The 16,569-nt window shown below is 36.6% G+C and overlaps 1 protein-coding gene across 4 annotated transcripts in view; it reads right to left on the bottom strand.

Annotated features, from left to right (window-relative positions):
- Positions 1–16,569, bottom strand: part of LNX2 (ligand of numb-protein X 2) — a 75,220-nt gene that overhangs the window by 20,278 nt on the left and 38,373 nt on the right. For all 4 annotated transcript variants that reach the window (XM_054446344.2, XM_054446342.2, XM_054446343.2 and 1 more), the window contains exons 2-4: positions 15,201–15,707; positions 2,914–3,161; positions 1,514–1,713 (exon numbers count right to left, since the gene is read on the bottom strand). In XM_054446344.2, coding sequence (XP_054302319.1) covers positions 1,514–1,713; positions 2,914–3,161; positions 15,201–15,607 — 855 coding nt within the window. In that variant the 5' untranslated portion in view covers positions 15,608–15,707. The remainder of the gene's footprint in view (positions 1–1,513; positions 1,714–2,913; positions 3,162–15,200; positions 15,708–16,569) is intronic.

The raw sequence follows: 16,569 nt of genomic DNA on the forward strand, positions 1-16,569 counted from the left end.
CAAACAATTCACTGTAACTGATCACTTGCCAAGTGATGAAGAGAAAAGTGACGAATGCCAATAATAACTAATGTAGGAGGAATCAGTATGGGGGAGAAAGGCTGAACAAAAGTTTTAAGGATGAAGGTGAACAAACTGGCTCATGAGATAAGGACAGGCTGCAATGTGGGAATAAGGTGTTTGCAGGGAAGGAAGAAGACTGTTATGTCTGGCTCTTCCACTAGACTGTATATTGCATGAGGATAGGTCAGTATTTTGCTCTGAAATGTACCACCAGCAACTAGTATAGTGCCTAGAACGTTGTGAGAAATGAACGAGCTGGTGTGCCTGAAATGAAGAATTGAGATTAACAAGACAGGTTGTAGAAAAGACCATGGAGGACCCTGACTATTAGATTAATCAGTCTGGACTTGACCTCCTAGTTGAATCTTTGCAAGGCAAGCAGGGTTACTGATGTATTAACCTGGCAGTGATTGTTTCAGATTTAAGGGAGGAGAGTTGGGAGGCAGAAGTATATGATGGGGTATTCTACTAAATTAGATATGAAGAAGAGAAGTCCTAGACTCAAGAAGTGGCAGGAAAATGGAAGTAGGGGGTAGATATCAACAGGTCATGGTGAAGGACTGAACCACAAATCCAAGGAGAGAGAGGAGTCCCTGTGCTTGGGTTGACAGGAGACATTTTTTCTTGTTCATAAATATTTCTTCTCTCTCCTAGAAGTTATCCATTTTTAAGCTTCAATTATTATCACCTTTGTATGATGAAAATGGTCCAGGCCGGTATTAACATCAACTCCGGTATTGTAGAACTCTTACCATCCTCCTCCCCTCATCTCAACTTGCCCTCTAATAAAATATCTTGTCCCATGCTAGTTATTTGTGGAGAATACCTGTTTCTTCTTAAAGATCATCTTCTGAAAGGGAAAACAGTAAGGGGAGCGAGGGGGATTATTGAAAATGCAGAGTTAGAGTGTTTGCTGGGGAGCATGCATTAGGGAGTTGATAGGAGATGACTAAGATTTCTGAACTCTATCTTATAATCTGTGGTATAAATTACGAGTGCTGCATGGTTCCTTCTTTTCTAGATTTTAGTAGTCTGTATAGAAAAGGATAAATCCAACAATGAAGGTAATGAATGAGAAAAGTGGGTATAAAATAATACCAATGAGATGATAATTTCAACATGGATGAAGGTGACCCTCGAACAGCCATTCAAGAAATCCAAGCAGGAAGAGGCTAGTCAGTCCAAGGAAGAGACTAGCTAGCTCAGCGAGGCTGAGATCATGTGCCAAGCCATATCGCATGCAGGAATGAAAATTAAGATAGGAAGAAAAAATACTCTGTGTATATGGGAAAATAACACAAATTACAGATAAATTCTGATGTTTTGCATATAGAAACAGTAAAACTAATCTATATATAATTTAGGTTCCATAACAGCACAATTTTCTAAGGTTTAAGTGTTAAGAATGGAACAAAAAGTCACAAGTTAACAGAATAATTAAAACTGATACCTGAAGAATCTGGTCTCCAGCAAGAAGTCTCCCATCTCTGGCAATGACCCCATCCCGATAGACCTCCTGGATGACAATGTTAATCAATGGTGTTTCGTTGCCACCCACAATGCTGATTCCTAACTGAATGTAAGGATTGGACCGATGAATTTCAATTGTGGTGATTTCTCCTTCTGGTAAACTAAGTGGCTGCTGTGTGGCTGCCAAGTTAAAAATGAGACAGACAAAAACAGATGTTAAAAAAAGAAACCCAACAATTTATATTCTGATTATCTTCAGGTAAGTATGTCACATTAATACATGATTAACAGCTAAGCAGTATCACTGGATAAGAAACAAAATGACAAAATATCTGTTAAAATTATCTAAAAATTTTCTCTACTAAAAGTGATCAGTAAATAATAAATATCTACTATGTATCAGGTCACTAGGGACGACACGGTGATCTGATTAAGAAATATGAAAAGGAAGTCATTCTGTCCTCACTGATGAGCGAAAATTTGGACCATGAAACAACTGTACATAATGCGAGGCAGTACAAAGGAAACACTAGCTCTGTGGCATAGAAACAGCACAGGTGTTGAGAGAGTAGCCACATCAAGCTCGTGAGAAGCAGTGGGTCTTGAACGGAGACGTAGGAAATGAAGAAGGCGCATGGTTGCGGCAAGGAAAATTCAAACTTGTAGTAGAGCTTGGAAAAAGAAAATCATTTTATAAAGGAAATATCAAGGGCCCACTACCATGATATGCCCAAGATCCATTACTACAGGCCTTCTGTTAATTTCCTAGTGGGTTATAGAGCAGTGGCTGGTACCAGAGGTGTATAATGGTGAGACGCATGGTCTTGGAGTCAAATACAAACCCAGTCATTTACTGATTGTATAAACTTGACCAATTAATCTCTCAAGCCTCAGTTTTCTTGTTAAAAAAAAAAAAAAAAAAAAAAAAAAAACAAACCCAAACTTAAAATGTTACAGGCATCTAAATAGCTAATACATATAAAATGTTTAGCATAGTGCCTGACACAGAACAGCATTTAATTGTGTTGTTGATGTTGACTTCTTATGACAAGAAGCAAACAAGTTTCTGAACACAGACACACAGACAGTAATAACCATGTGAATGACCAGTGAGTTCACAGACTGCAACAGAAAAGGGATGGGTTAGGACCATCTGCCTCGGGGGTAAGATTTTTGATTTGTTTCTAAAATGCAAACTGTTAGAATTGTACAATGAAAAGGGTGAATGATGTATACAAATTATATCTCAATAAAGTTTCTTTTCTTTTTTTATTTTTATTTTTTAAATTTTTCTTTAAAGAAGAAAAAAGTACATGTTGGGCAAGTAGTGGGAAGAAAGGAAATAGAGATGAAATACACAAGGAGTTGCACCACACATACTGTCAGCTCCGGCGCTCTCCTCAAAGGCAGGGTTGTCAAGGCCAGGCTCCTCACTCCATGTGGGAAGAGACGCTGATGTCAAGTGCCGCTCCACAGGCACTGCGCCTGTCCCCAAACAGTCTGTTTCTGGAGATAAGGTACCTGCAGGATCTAGTAGAGTGGGCCCATTTTCACTCTCAATCTCTGCCTGGGTTCTACTAGTTTTCCTTCTCTCCAGGGCAACTCTCCGATGAGAAGCTCCAGGACATCTAGAAAAAGAATATCAGATGGTTTCCAGATGATTTTGAAAACAAACAAATAAAATAGGGAGGGGGACTAATAGCTTCTACACAAACAGAACCAGAAGCTAGAAGTACCTATAGGCAGTACATAGTTCTGATCCTAATCTCCACTCACACTAAGTTCTTACTGCTCCATAAAGCAGATAATCAAGAACAGAAGGTATTAGCATGAACAATGGGTTTGGTATGTATCCAAAGAATACGTCAGTAAAAAATTGTATGCAGGTATATACTTGTCACAAGAAAACACCCTCATAGTCATCTCTGTACTGCAAGAATTATTCTGAAATTCTGATCACATAACCCATTTACAGGTTAAATGGCTTAACCACAGCAGTGAAATCAGCAGTCTTCTCCCACAAGTGGTTGCGTCCTGACTTAGACCTTGATTGTGCCACCAAGCTTCTACACTCTTCACAGACACACGACATGCTCATTAATTAGTGGGTAGTGAGACATCTGAAGCTTTACAACTTACAGCAAGGCAAAGGAAAGACCCATATAATTTATTTTATGATAGACATGGAAAGAAAAATATGCCTCCTAGTTTGTGAAATTAGCATTTCAATAGAATTATTGATATGCTATATAAACTGAAGAATATATTCCAAGTACTTGGAAACTTACATAAACACCCAGAAATCACAACTGTTAACCTGTTTGTTTTTACTTATTTAAGCAAACAAAAGGAGCCGATGGATGCTTGTTTTTAAACTTATAATCAAGGAAACATTTAAATAAAGGCTCTATATAACAAATATTAAAAATGATGTCAAGGGGCCAGTGCCTTTCCATTGGACACCTTGATTGGACAGTGACTAATAACACCTAGTTTGAAGGATGGGAGGAGGACAAGAAGATTAGTGAAGGAAAGTTGGACACATATACCTGAGGCCTACCACAACTCTACGGATGCCACATGCTTTGGTTGTAATTAGCTACAGTAATGCTTGGTAGGATGGGTGATCACAACCTTATGCCTAGGGTTGCAGACCTTCACTCAACAATATTTTTAAAACTCCAAAATTTCTAACACAACACAGAATTAAATACAATTAAAACTAAAAGCTATCACTTAACTATAAAAGTAATACATTTTCCCTCCTGAACTAAAGATTTCTTTTAAATCCTGGATTTCAAGTTCTTGAAAGGGACTATGAAATGTCTTTATTCACCTTTCTCTCATTTCTTGTTTGCTCTACACCTTGTTAAGAAGGGGGACAAATGGTTTTCTCTTCTGTATTGTTGTACAGCACTCCAGGGAATGCTCTTGCAAGGGCCTGACAAGTATTTTTGAAAATTAGATAATGAAAAAAATTACTTTTGTCAAGTAAGCAGGTTTAATTCGAAATATATTTTTAAAATATTTTATTCAAAAAAAGGTTGAGGCTAAAACTAGACCATAAAAATAATATGACTGAAAAGACAGGTAAAGATTTAATTTACAAAATCACATCATACACAAATATCTACACAAGAATAGCTAGTCTTCAATGGAAAAAATGAACCAGGAACTGGAACTGAAGAAGAAATACAGACAGATTATGTACATCTGGGAATCAGTCTAGCTAACAACTCTACACCTTCACAAACGAAATATGTAAGGCCTATCTTATAGTTATTAAACACGCAAAAATTACTTTTAAAAGGAAAAGCTAAAGTTGTTAGAGAGGTAAAGTAACAGGTATACTTACAGTCCCAGTGAGACAGCAAACTGCTAACAGGAACTAAAGAAAAATATTAAAAATGACATCATGTAAAAATACAGAAAAATTATTTCACTCAGCATTAGAAGAGGAAGGCCATAGATTGAATCTTTGGGAAAACCCATATTTAAATGAGATGGACCAGCCTGAGTAGATGAGACTGAACAACTAGACAGAAGGAGATTATGAGACAAAGAGTGCAAACTTAACTAGGGAGACAAGCAGTCAACGACAACAAAAAGTGACCAATAGTGCAAATGGCCACAGAAAGGGCAAATAAAATAAGGACCAAAAAGTGTTGGTAGACTTGGCAATTAGAAGGTAACCTCAGAAAGAACACTTTCACTGATGAGGGCAAAAGCCCAGATTATACTTCAAACATTTCTTTTAACATAATACATGCATTCTAGAAAAACTGCAACAGGGCTTAAAGGAAAAAAAGAGTTGGGGCAGACACTCCAAACCTGTGTATTGGGGAATGGGAAATGGCTGCTAATAGGTATTGGGTTTCTTTTAGGTATGCTGAAAATGTTCTAAAAATTGGATTGTGATGATGGTCACGTAATTCTGTGAATACACTAAATAGCACTGAATTGCACACTTTAAATAAAGTGAATTTATTTAAAGTGGGCAATTTATAATGAATTTATAAAACAGGTGAATTTGATGATACGTGAATCTCAATAAAACTATATTTTAAAAAAACTATTAGGGAATGAGTAGATCAGAGCAGACTTGGGCAGATAAAAGTTCATGACTACAGACAGCTCAGAGCCATCATCCCTCAAGCTGCAAATACTTGGAACTGAAAGAGAAAGGAAAAACTCAACATTTGCGGAGTGCCTAATTTGTGCCAATCACTTATGTAACAACCTTTATATACATTGTTTCATTAAATCCTCACAATTACTCTGTTATCCCCATTTAAAAAATGGGAAACTTGAGACTTAACCAACTAAGCCAACATCACACAGCTATTAAATTGCAGAGCCATAATCCAAACAAACTCAGATCTGATTTCAATGGCTTCTAGCTTCTGTTCTTTCCAGTGTATCATACTAAATTCATTTCTATGGTATCCTTTTTCTAGGCCTTGGGAAAATATAAATTGAATTTCTTCTAAAAACTTGTACCTAGAAACACAATCACAGAACGTTGGGGCTAGAAGGGTATTAGTGATCATTAAAAAACAGAAATCACAAAAATAAAAACCTATCCATCTTTGGAAATGAAACATTTAAGAACACAAACTGAAATTGCACTGGGGGAGGTGACTTGGTTTATTCAGGCAGGTGACTCAGTGTAGCAGGAGACTAGTACAGAGGATATCAAAATTAAATAAAAACAATAGAATAGAACAGCATGTGACATCTAATTAGATTGAGGTAGGCACATGCTGAGACCATACAGCGGAGCTCTGAGATGGTGGGCTGCTGAGGCAGTGCGATCTGCCATGGGCTGAGGGCTGCACCTCCCGAGGGAGGGATCTGTACATGTAGGTGTGTTTTTTAATTTTCTTAAAATAAAACCAAAATGCTCTTGCAGCAGCCAAGACCCAAATAGGGATTTTTCCTTTCCTGCAGAAGGTTGTTCTTCTATTCCCACTATTCTGGCTCTCCTCATAAGGGAAAAATTACATATGGACTAATTTGATTTATGCTACAGTGACATCATTCCCTGATAACAACTGCATATGAGCTAGTTCACACTAGGAAACACATGGTGTAACAACACACTATATTATTGTCAGTAATATTAGTATTAATAGTGGGGGTGGTGGTAGTGCAGTAGAAACAAAATAAAACAATGCATACTAACCACTGCACAATGCCAGGTATTTAATGACACTGAAAGAATGTGAACACCTTAGAATCAAGAAAAATGATAAAAATAGCTAGGGAATAAACAAAAATTAATTCAAGTCATGTCAGTGAAAATGGTGAATCAAGAATATCTGAAAAGTCTCTCCTCCATAAAAGCAGTAAGAACACTGGAAGAAATTGTCAGAACCAGCCATTTCTGAAGTGTGGAAATTAGCCAAAGAATTATAGCAGTCGGGAGAACATATGTTCAAGAAAAATGGCTGACTCTCAGTAAGAAGAGAGAGCTCTGTGGCATTTGAGTTTACCCTATTCCCATCCTCTCTCCCCAGTATATTGGAAAAGCAACAGCCCACATCACAGTGGAAATCAGGAGGCTGGCAGACACTGGAAGAGCAGACTGGAGAACCTTCAAAGCCCCATTCCCAGGGATCTGTTATTAACTGACCTGTCTATGGTTCCCCTCTTGTGTGCTTGTCTTTTTTCTTCTCTTTTTTTTCCCCCATATTTGTTTCCTGCATGACTGTGTGCCTGTCTTTACTTGGCTTGACTCAGAGCTCACCCAGGGCAAACTTCCTTTTCATTGGGACATTTGTTAAGCATTGGTTAAAAAAAAAAAAATCAGAGGTCATTGCTGAAGATTGTGGCTGTCTGAAGACAAATACAAGGCTAACCAGAATGTTTACAAGGAAGAGCCAGGGAATGACACGTCCACCGAGGTTCAGCTATGTTCAGGGCTGTGTGTGTAGGCTAAGGTGGAGCTGTCAGTGGCGTGAGTGTTGAGGGTGTGGCATGCCCCACCATGCACACAGAACCCCTATGGAAGAGGGGGAGATTTTTTTTAATCTCAGGCATTTAAAGAATTCTCTGTCCAATCATTAGCTGTCCAGTACACAAAATGAGCAGAGATTTTACAGAATTAGTTCATAAAAGTCACTAGCAAACAAACAACAAACAACAACAATAACAAGTCCTCAGGAAGGAGAAGAATCTAGTTTTCTGAGTTGCCACGTTATATTATTTAAAATGTCCACTGTTCAATACAAAATTAAGAAACATGCAAAGAAACAAGTACAGCCCATTCACAGGAAAAAAAAAAAAAAGCAGGCAACAGAAACTGTCCCTAAGGAAGCCCAGGCATTAGCTTTATCAGACAATAACTTACATCAGCTATTTTAGACATGTTCAAAGAAGTAAAGGAAACCTATCTAAAGAACTAAAGAAAAATATGAGAATGATGTCGTATCAAAAAGAAAATATCAATAAAGAAACATTAAGTCATCATAAAGAACCAAATAGAAATTCTGGGGTTAAAAAGTTTAATGAAAAATAATGCATAGCCGGGTGCTTTAATCCCAGCACTTTGGGACGCCAAGGTGGGTGGATCACTTGGGGTTAGGAGTTCAAGACCAGCCTGACCAATATGGTGAAACCCCGTCTCTACTAAAATTACAAAATTAGCCAGGTTTGGTGGCACATGCCTGTAATCTCAGCTACTTGGGAGGCAGAAGTGGCAGTGAGCTGAGATTGCACCATTGCACTCCAGCCTGGGGAACAAGAGCAAAACTCTGTCTCCAAAAAAACAAAACAAAAAAAGAATTCACTAGAAGTTCAACAGCAGAATTGAATCAGAAGAAAGAATTGACAAACTTGCAGATAGGTTTATTGAGATCATCCAGTCTGAGGAACAGGAAAGAAAAAAAAAAAAAAGAACAGAGCCTCATGGTCTTGTGGGACACCATTAAGAGAATAAACATATACATAATGAGAGTTCCAAAAGGAGAGAGCGCGAAAGGAGCAGAAAGAATATTTGAAGAAATAATGGCCAAAAATCTTCCCAAATTTGATGAAAAACATTTATCTACACATCCAAGAAGCTTAATAAACTCCAAGCAGGAAAACTACAAGATATACCCACTTAAGACACCTCATAATAAAACTGTTGAAAGCCAAAGATAAGGAATCTTGAAAACAGTAAGAGAGGAACAGCTCATCACAAGGAAAGGATCCTCAGTAGTATCTGCTGATTTGTCTTCAGAAATCATGGAGACTAGAAGGCAGTGGGATGACATACTCAAAGTTCTGAGGGAAGGGGAGACAGAGAAGGGGAGAAAACTCTCAAGCAGGAAGTCTATATCCAGCCGACTTCAAAAATAAAAGAGAAATTGAGACATTCCTAGGTAAAAACAAAATGTTTGTTGGTAGCATGCTTAACCTGCAAGAAACACTAAAAGAAGTCCATCAGGCTGATGTGAAAGGACACTAAACAGTAACTCAAGTTCATGTGAAAAATGAAGAGCATCAGTACAGTACTGAATTATTTTATTTGGTTTGTAATTCTTTTACTCCTATCTGATTTAAAAGAAAAACATATAAAGCAATAGTTCTGTGTTGATGCACATATAATGTGTGAAGATACAACTTGTATAACAGTAATAGCATACAGGAGGGGAAAGAGAATGAAAGTTTTTGTACACTACTTGTGATGGTTAATTTTATGTGTCAACTGAGTGGGCCACGGGGTATCCAGATTAAACATTGTTTCTGGGTGTGTCTGTGAGGCTGTTTCTAGATGAGAACAGCATGTGAATCAGTGGACTCGGTAAAGTATAAAGTAGATTGCCCTCCCCAATGTGGTTGCATCATTCAATCCTTTGAGTGCCTGAAGAAAACAGAAGGTGGAGAAAGGAGAAATTCATTCCTTATTTTCCTGCCTTACTGCTTGAGTTGTGACATCTCATCTCCTGCCCTCAGACTGGGATCACTGGCTCTCCTGGTTCTCAGACCTTCTGACTGAGAAGGTCTGAATTATGCTACTGACTTCCCTGGGTTGCCAGCGTGCAGAGAGCAGAATGTGTAATTTTTCAGACTCCTTAATCACGTTAGCCAATTCCTCATATATTGGTTCTATTTCCTTACAGATCCCTGACTAATTCATTAGTGAAAATGAAGCTGGTATTCATTTAAAATAGACTGCTATAAACTAGGATGTTAATTGTAAGCCCCAGGGTAACCACTAAGAAAATAATTTTAATTAAGAGAAATGACACGGGAATTAAAATAGCATGTTAAAAATATTTAACATAAATGGAAGAAATGGAGGAAAAAAGAAATAAGACATACAGAAACAAACAGCAAAATGGCAAATGTAAAGCCTACCTTATCAGTAATTACATTAAATTACATGAATTAAACATCCCAGTAAAAAGTCAGTGACTGGCAGAATGGGCTATAAGAAACATAATCCAACTGTCTACAACAGACATACTTCAGATTCAAAGACATAAATAAAGCAAAAGACGGAAAAACATAACAAGATATGACAATTATAAACAGAAATTGTACCAAACAACGGCCCCAAAATACGTAAGTAAAAAATGACAAAGAGAGAAATAGACAAATCAACAATAAAGCTTTTGATACTCGACTCTCAATACTAGCAGAACAACTAGACATGGAACCAGAAAATAGACCCTTTAACACTATAGACCAATTAGACCCAATAGACATATGGAGCACTCCATCCATTAACAGCAGAATACACATTATTCCCAAGTACACACAGGACATTTTCCAAGACAGGCCATGTGCTGGGCCATTTTAAAAAAGGCCTCAAGGCTGGGCATGGTGGCTCATGCCTGTAATCCTAGCTCTTTGGGAGACCTAGGTGGAGGATCACCTGAGCTCAGGAGTTTGAGACAAGCCTGGTGCAATATGGCAAGACCCCATCTCTACTAAAAGTACAAAAAAAAAAAAACCAGTTGGGCATGGTGGAGTGCGCCTGTAGTCCCAGCTACTCAGGATGCTGAGGCACAAGAGTCACTTGAACCCAGCAGGTGGAGGTTGCAGTGAGCCAAGATTGCACTGCTTCACTCTAGCCTGGGTGACAGAGCGAGATGCTATCTCCAAAAAAAAAAAAAAAGGCCTCAATAAAATTGAAAATAGTGAACAATACACATTATGATTTCCCATTGCAATTAATTCCAAATGGATCAAAAACTGAATTATAAGAGAGAAAACTAGAAAACTCTTAGAAGAAAACATACATGTAAATTTTTGTGACCTTGAATTGGGCAATGTTTTCTTAGATATGACATCAAAAGCATAAGCAAACAACAATGAACTTCATAAAAATTAGTTATTTGTTCTTTAAAGGATGTAGAAAGGTGAAAAGACAACTGACAGAATGGGAGAAAATATATGCAAATCATATATCTGATAAGGGTCTAGTATCCAGAATACATAGAAAATTGTTACAACTTAGCAAAAAGACAAATAATCCAATATAAAAATGAACTAATGATGTTGAGCATGTCATTAGCTTACTGGCCATTTGAGTATCTTTGGAGAAATATCTACTCAAATCCTTTGCCCATTTAAAATTGGAATTATCTTTTCATTTCTAAGAGTTCTTTATACATTCTGGATACTAGACCCTTGCCATATACATGATTTGCAAATACATATATCTGCTTTTTCACACCATACATGAAAAAACAATACTGATAAGAATGTGCTAAACACAAAATTCCCTCCAAGTTAAAGTGTGAATTTAAAAGTGCAATCATGCCTCAGCCTATCCTGATCCCTTTTTTTTCTATTTAGTTTTTCCTGGACCATCATCTAAAGCAGGGTTGTCCAATCTTTTGGCGTCCCTGGGCCACACGGGAACAAGAATTGTCTTGGTCCACACATAAAATACACTAACACTAATGATAGCTGATAAGCTTAAAAAAAAAAAAATCCCAAAAGCCTTCCTGGGCTGCATGTGGCACAGGCTGAACAAACTTGAACTTAAGGTTTCATAACCATCTCATGAACAAGAAAAGGTCTCAGCAAGGGAAAAGGCTTCTTTAAAGGTTTTCTATTGTAAACTTTTTATAATGGCATTAAACTGTAATTTTTAAGAGGAAAAGTAATTCTGAACCTTGCCATAAACTAGGGCACAAACACACAATTTAAAAACAACAACAACAACTAGTACTTACAATTACCAAAGGCTTAAATGTTAAATAGTTAAGGGTGGGTTGGAGATGAGTGGTAGAGGGTAGGAGGAATGCTATATAGCTGATGTTGCTTGGCAGAATTTCAAAGAAACAATTAAAATGTTACATATTTAGTACAACATGTAGAATATTTTTCAAGGGCTTTGTTTCTCCGTTCAAAGATAGAGACTGTCCATGTCTCTTAAAATTCTTCATTTCACTAATATGTAATCAGTTAAAAATAGTAATTTTATTTTAAAATGTTCATCTTTCATAAATATTTTTTCTGTAGGAGAAAAATGCTCTTCTCAAATCAAAACACATTGGTTAAGAGCAGACTTTCATTCAAATAGGAAGGTGATCTTAAATGTGAAATTATCAAGTTTATGCAAACTACTGCTAATGCTCTATTTCTACCAATAATTAAGATATTCCTGTAAACCCTAAAAGCTCAAAAGCAAAGGCACATGACAGCCATGCAACTTTTATACAATGACTCATTGTTGCTGATGCTAAAATCCTATGAATTTCAATGAAACTTACAGACTTACCAATTTCTAACAAACAAGTGAGATTTGTATACCGAGAAGCCGCAAAACAGTCGTAGTAATCATATTCTGCGCCTCATAACATCATTCTTCTTGCTAGTTTATGTTGGTTTTAGAACATGGCTGCAAATTTTTTTGTGACTTCCCATCACAAGGTGAAACCTATGTCCCCTTTCCTTGGATATGGGTGGGTTTATGACTGCTTCCAACAGAGAAGGGATGCCAGGCAACTTCAAGACTAGATCATACGAGGCCATGCAGCCTACTAGACACTGAACCACTTACGTAAGAACTTTAAATACCCTGTGGCTGTCATGCTGGAAAGGCTACCTGTAGCCTCTCCAGCTGACAAGTCCCACGCACCTAGTCATTCCCATCAAGGTGCCAGAAATGTGAATGAAGAAACCATCTTGGAAGTAGACTCTCCAGTTACAACTGTTGCAGTCCCTGGCTTTCAGCTCTTTCCCAGCTGTGGCACACATAAAGATAGCAGAGACAAGCCATCCCTGTTTTCTCCTGTCTGCATCCTGACTCACAGAATCAACAAATGCTTGTTGTTTTATGTCAGTATGTCTGGGGTGGTTAGTTTCTCAGCAATGAATAACTGAAACATAGATCAACAATTTAATTGGACTAACATGAGATGACTGTCAACTTTGGGCAAATAAACTGAAAGACAATAAAGACATGGTTCTGTTTCTAAAGGAATCTACAACCCAGCATTAGATTCTAACTTGCAGAGACTACCTAACACCTAGAAAAGTATCTGGCACATAGCAGATAATCAATATTTGCTGAATAAACAAATAAACTATATTATTTAGGGTTGAATGTTGTATAATATACATTTCTACCTGAATTTCAACGTTCTTATTTAAGAGAACAGAGAAAGGTCAGGCTGCTCATCACTATCAGTTCAAATGGCATATAAAAATCATATTACATTTTATAATTTTTTTACATTTATACACTCAGTAATCACTCTTAGCTGTCTGTATCAGGCAAATCACCACCTTTTCCAATCATCCATCTTTTCACTGTATCTTTCATATTACAGGCCTAAGATACTTTAGAAATGATAAAATTGGTAACTTCGATACTAATAAGCACAGCTGGAAAATGAAACCTTCAACTGGATAAGCCTTTACCAACATGTAAATGAAAAGACAGTTTGCAATTACCAAGGTTTTTTACATTCTAATTATAAATGGTTTGATAAGAAACACTAGTAATAGTTCAACTGCAAATTAAATTCTTGAAGGCATGTTAAAGGAATATTCCTGAAAATCTGTGAAACTGTTATCTTTCAGCTCTCAAAATCATAAATAACTGAACTGACATTTCATTCAGTTCCTCTAACATCTCATAACTGATGTTTAGAAAAGAAGCCTATACCCTGAAAAGAACAGTTCTACTGAAAGAAGCAGCCTGAAATATTCTTCAGCCATAATTAGTCCTGACCCAGACTAGTATATTCAAAAGACCAGTGTCAGTTTCCAGGAGGCCTCTGCCATCATGTTCAGATTCTATGCTTGCTGGTTACAGAAGGTATAAAAAAAATGCAATGCTACATTATTACACACATTTTCAAAAGTCTGTCTATCCTACTCTATCTTACCTCCTACTTCTAGACAACACAGTTTAGAGTTAAGCATTCTATAAATCTAAATGTTTCCAACATTTTAATAACATCTTTGTTTTTTTCATTGTTTCTCATGTCTTAACTCTGATGTTTAGAAATAAATATCAACAATATATTGATACAAAATGAATGTGTTATTTCATGTGCACATGAATGAAACTTTGAGTACTACATAGCAGTAGAGAACATGACTTGACCTATGATAAAGTCAACATGGTTTATTAGAATAGTAAACAAGAACAGTAAAGCTTGAGTCTAACTACAGCATTAACTAAATTTTTGTGACTCAGTCTCCTTATTCATAAAATGAAGGGGATTAGATAATCTCCTTCAAGTCTATGATTTTATGTGTGAGTATAATAGCAAGGCATTCTATATCAGACTTACACTCTTACATCTAAGTCCAGTATGATGTAGTATACATTGTTTTTCACAGCAATCCAGATTACTGCAGATTTATACTGTACAACTGCCTTAACTTGAAATTTAGAAATCAGTATTTATTTCTGCCATTTTATGTGATTCTACACAAATGACGTATACTGTAACTTTTCCTAAGTTAAAGATCAAGTCTTTTAGCAAAATCAAATTATAAAACTCATCAGCTAAATAAATTACTTAACCTTTTAAAAAGCTTTTATGAGAACAGAAATCCCCACTAAATATTTAGTTTTCCAACTCCTAATTCTTGTTCAGTCTAGTCCCTGAACCCAGAATCTTTACAAGATCTTAGCAAATAAAATAATGTATTTATTTCCATATTGCAACAAAATTATCGTTTTTATTGGCTGTATAATATCCCACTGAGTTCATGCCCATAGTATTTTTTAACCCTTCCTTACTTTTAAATAATTGATTCCAATTTACCAAACTATGCACAATGTTGCACTGAACATATTTACATACAATTTTTCCTCCTTTTAGATTATTTCCTTAGGATAATAAACTAGATAAAAGGAGATTTACATTCACATAGTTTTTAAAAACAAACTGCCAAATTGCCTTATAGAAAGAATTTATCATAATATCCTGTCATCCATTTGAATATATCAGTTTCATATTACAGCAGCAGAAATATTAACAGGTATAAAACAGTACTTCCTCACTGTAGTTTTTGTATTCATGTTTTTGATAAATAATGTTAAATACTGTTCCATACAACTTATTTATTGTATCTCTTCTGTACTTGATTTGCCCATTTACTTACTAGTGCTCTGGTTCGTTTTGTTTTAATCAAGTTTTTATGTTCATTTGAACCACCTTTTTCCAAAATCTGGAGTTACTTCTTTTATATTTTTTGCTTACCTGTTTTTGAGATGTGCCTCCAGATCACAGCGTTGCATTACATCTTTGCACACTGAAGAAAATGGACATAAAACTAATAATTTGTCTAGGAGTTTATGAACTAGAATACTAGACTTCTTGCACAACTTAAAATGAAGTCTTTTCCGGTCCAACGGACAGAAATCTTTCTCTTGTAAAAAGTTTCTGAGGCACTTGTAGCAGAATGTATGTCCACAGGGTGTGTCTAGTGGCTGCAGCAGAGGCTGAAGGCAAATATGGCAGACTAGGTCATCATCCACTTCATTCTGGTAATTGTACAAATGGTTTTCTCTTGTCCAGTGCTGTTGGCCACATTCAAAACACAGGGGGTTCAGAGAAGAGGAGGAGGTCTGTTCCACAGACACCATCTCATCACTTGTTGTTCCCATTTTTAATCAATTCTGTATCCTCATGTGTTAGACTTCCACTTCAGGCTTGGTTTCCTTTAACAGACGGTGATGTATCTGACTAAAGTCAAGGTGTGTTTTTCTAGATAAGCAAAACAAACACATTAAAAAAGGTAATTAATATCAATCAAGATAGGTTAAAAGTATCAATGTAATATTACTGGTTAGCTTTTTTTAGTAAAAAATTAAAGGTTCAATCAAGTAATAAATTAGTCATAAAAAATGAAATTAATTTTCTAGTTGGCTAAGAAGAATGACTTACACTGCCAAGTTCTTTTTTATTATAATTTTTAATTGTCTCATTTGATTTTTTTATTTATTTGCTTTTTGAGTCAGGGTCTTGCTCTGTCACCCAGGCTGGAGTGAAGTGGTACAATCTCAGCTCACTGCAACCTCTGCCTCCCAGTCTCAAGTGACTCTCCTATCTCAGCCTCCCGAGTAGCTGGGACTACAGGTGCACGCCACCATGCCCTGCTAATTTTTTTGTATTTTTTTGTAGAGACAGGGTTTCCATGGTGGAAAGCCCAGGGTGGTCTTGAACTGGACTCAAACAATCAGCCCTCCCAAAGTGCTAGGATTACAGGTGTGAGCCACCGTGCCTGGCTCCTACTGTCAAGTTCTTGATAAAAAAACAACTTTTGATGAAAAGTAAAGATACCCTATATTATATAGTGTGACATAAGAAACAATCGATTTGTTTTACTGACTGAAATCCCCAAATATGTCACTGTTCAATGGTAGTTTTAAAGTCACTTAATTGTGCTAATAGTAATGCTGTTTGAGGTATATAATACATTTGCATGTCATCTTAGACATGCTTCTTTGCTTCTGATTGATTTTATGCATTTACAGTACAATATCAAAGATTGTGTCTTTGAAATGTAGTCTCAAGGACAATTCAGAATCAACTAACACAGGAACAGAAAACCAAACACCACATGTTC

The sequence above is a fragment of the Pongo pygmaeus genome, chromosome 14 (assembly GCF_028885625.2).
Source record: "Pongo pygmaeus isolate AG05252 chromosome 14, NHGRI_mPonPyg2-v2.0_pri, whole genome shotgun sequence".
Lineage (NCBI taxonomy): Eukaryota > Metazoa > Chordata > Mammalia > Primates > Hominidae > Pongo > Pongo pygmaeus.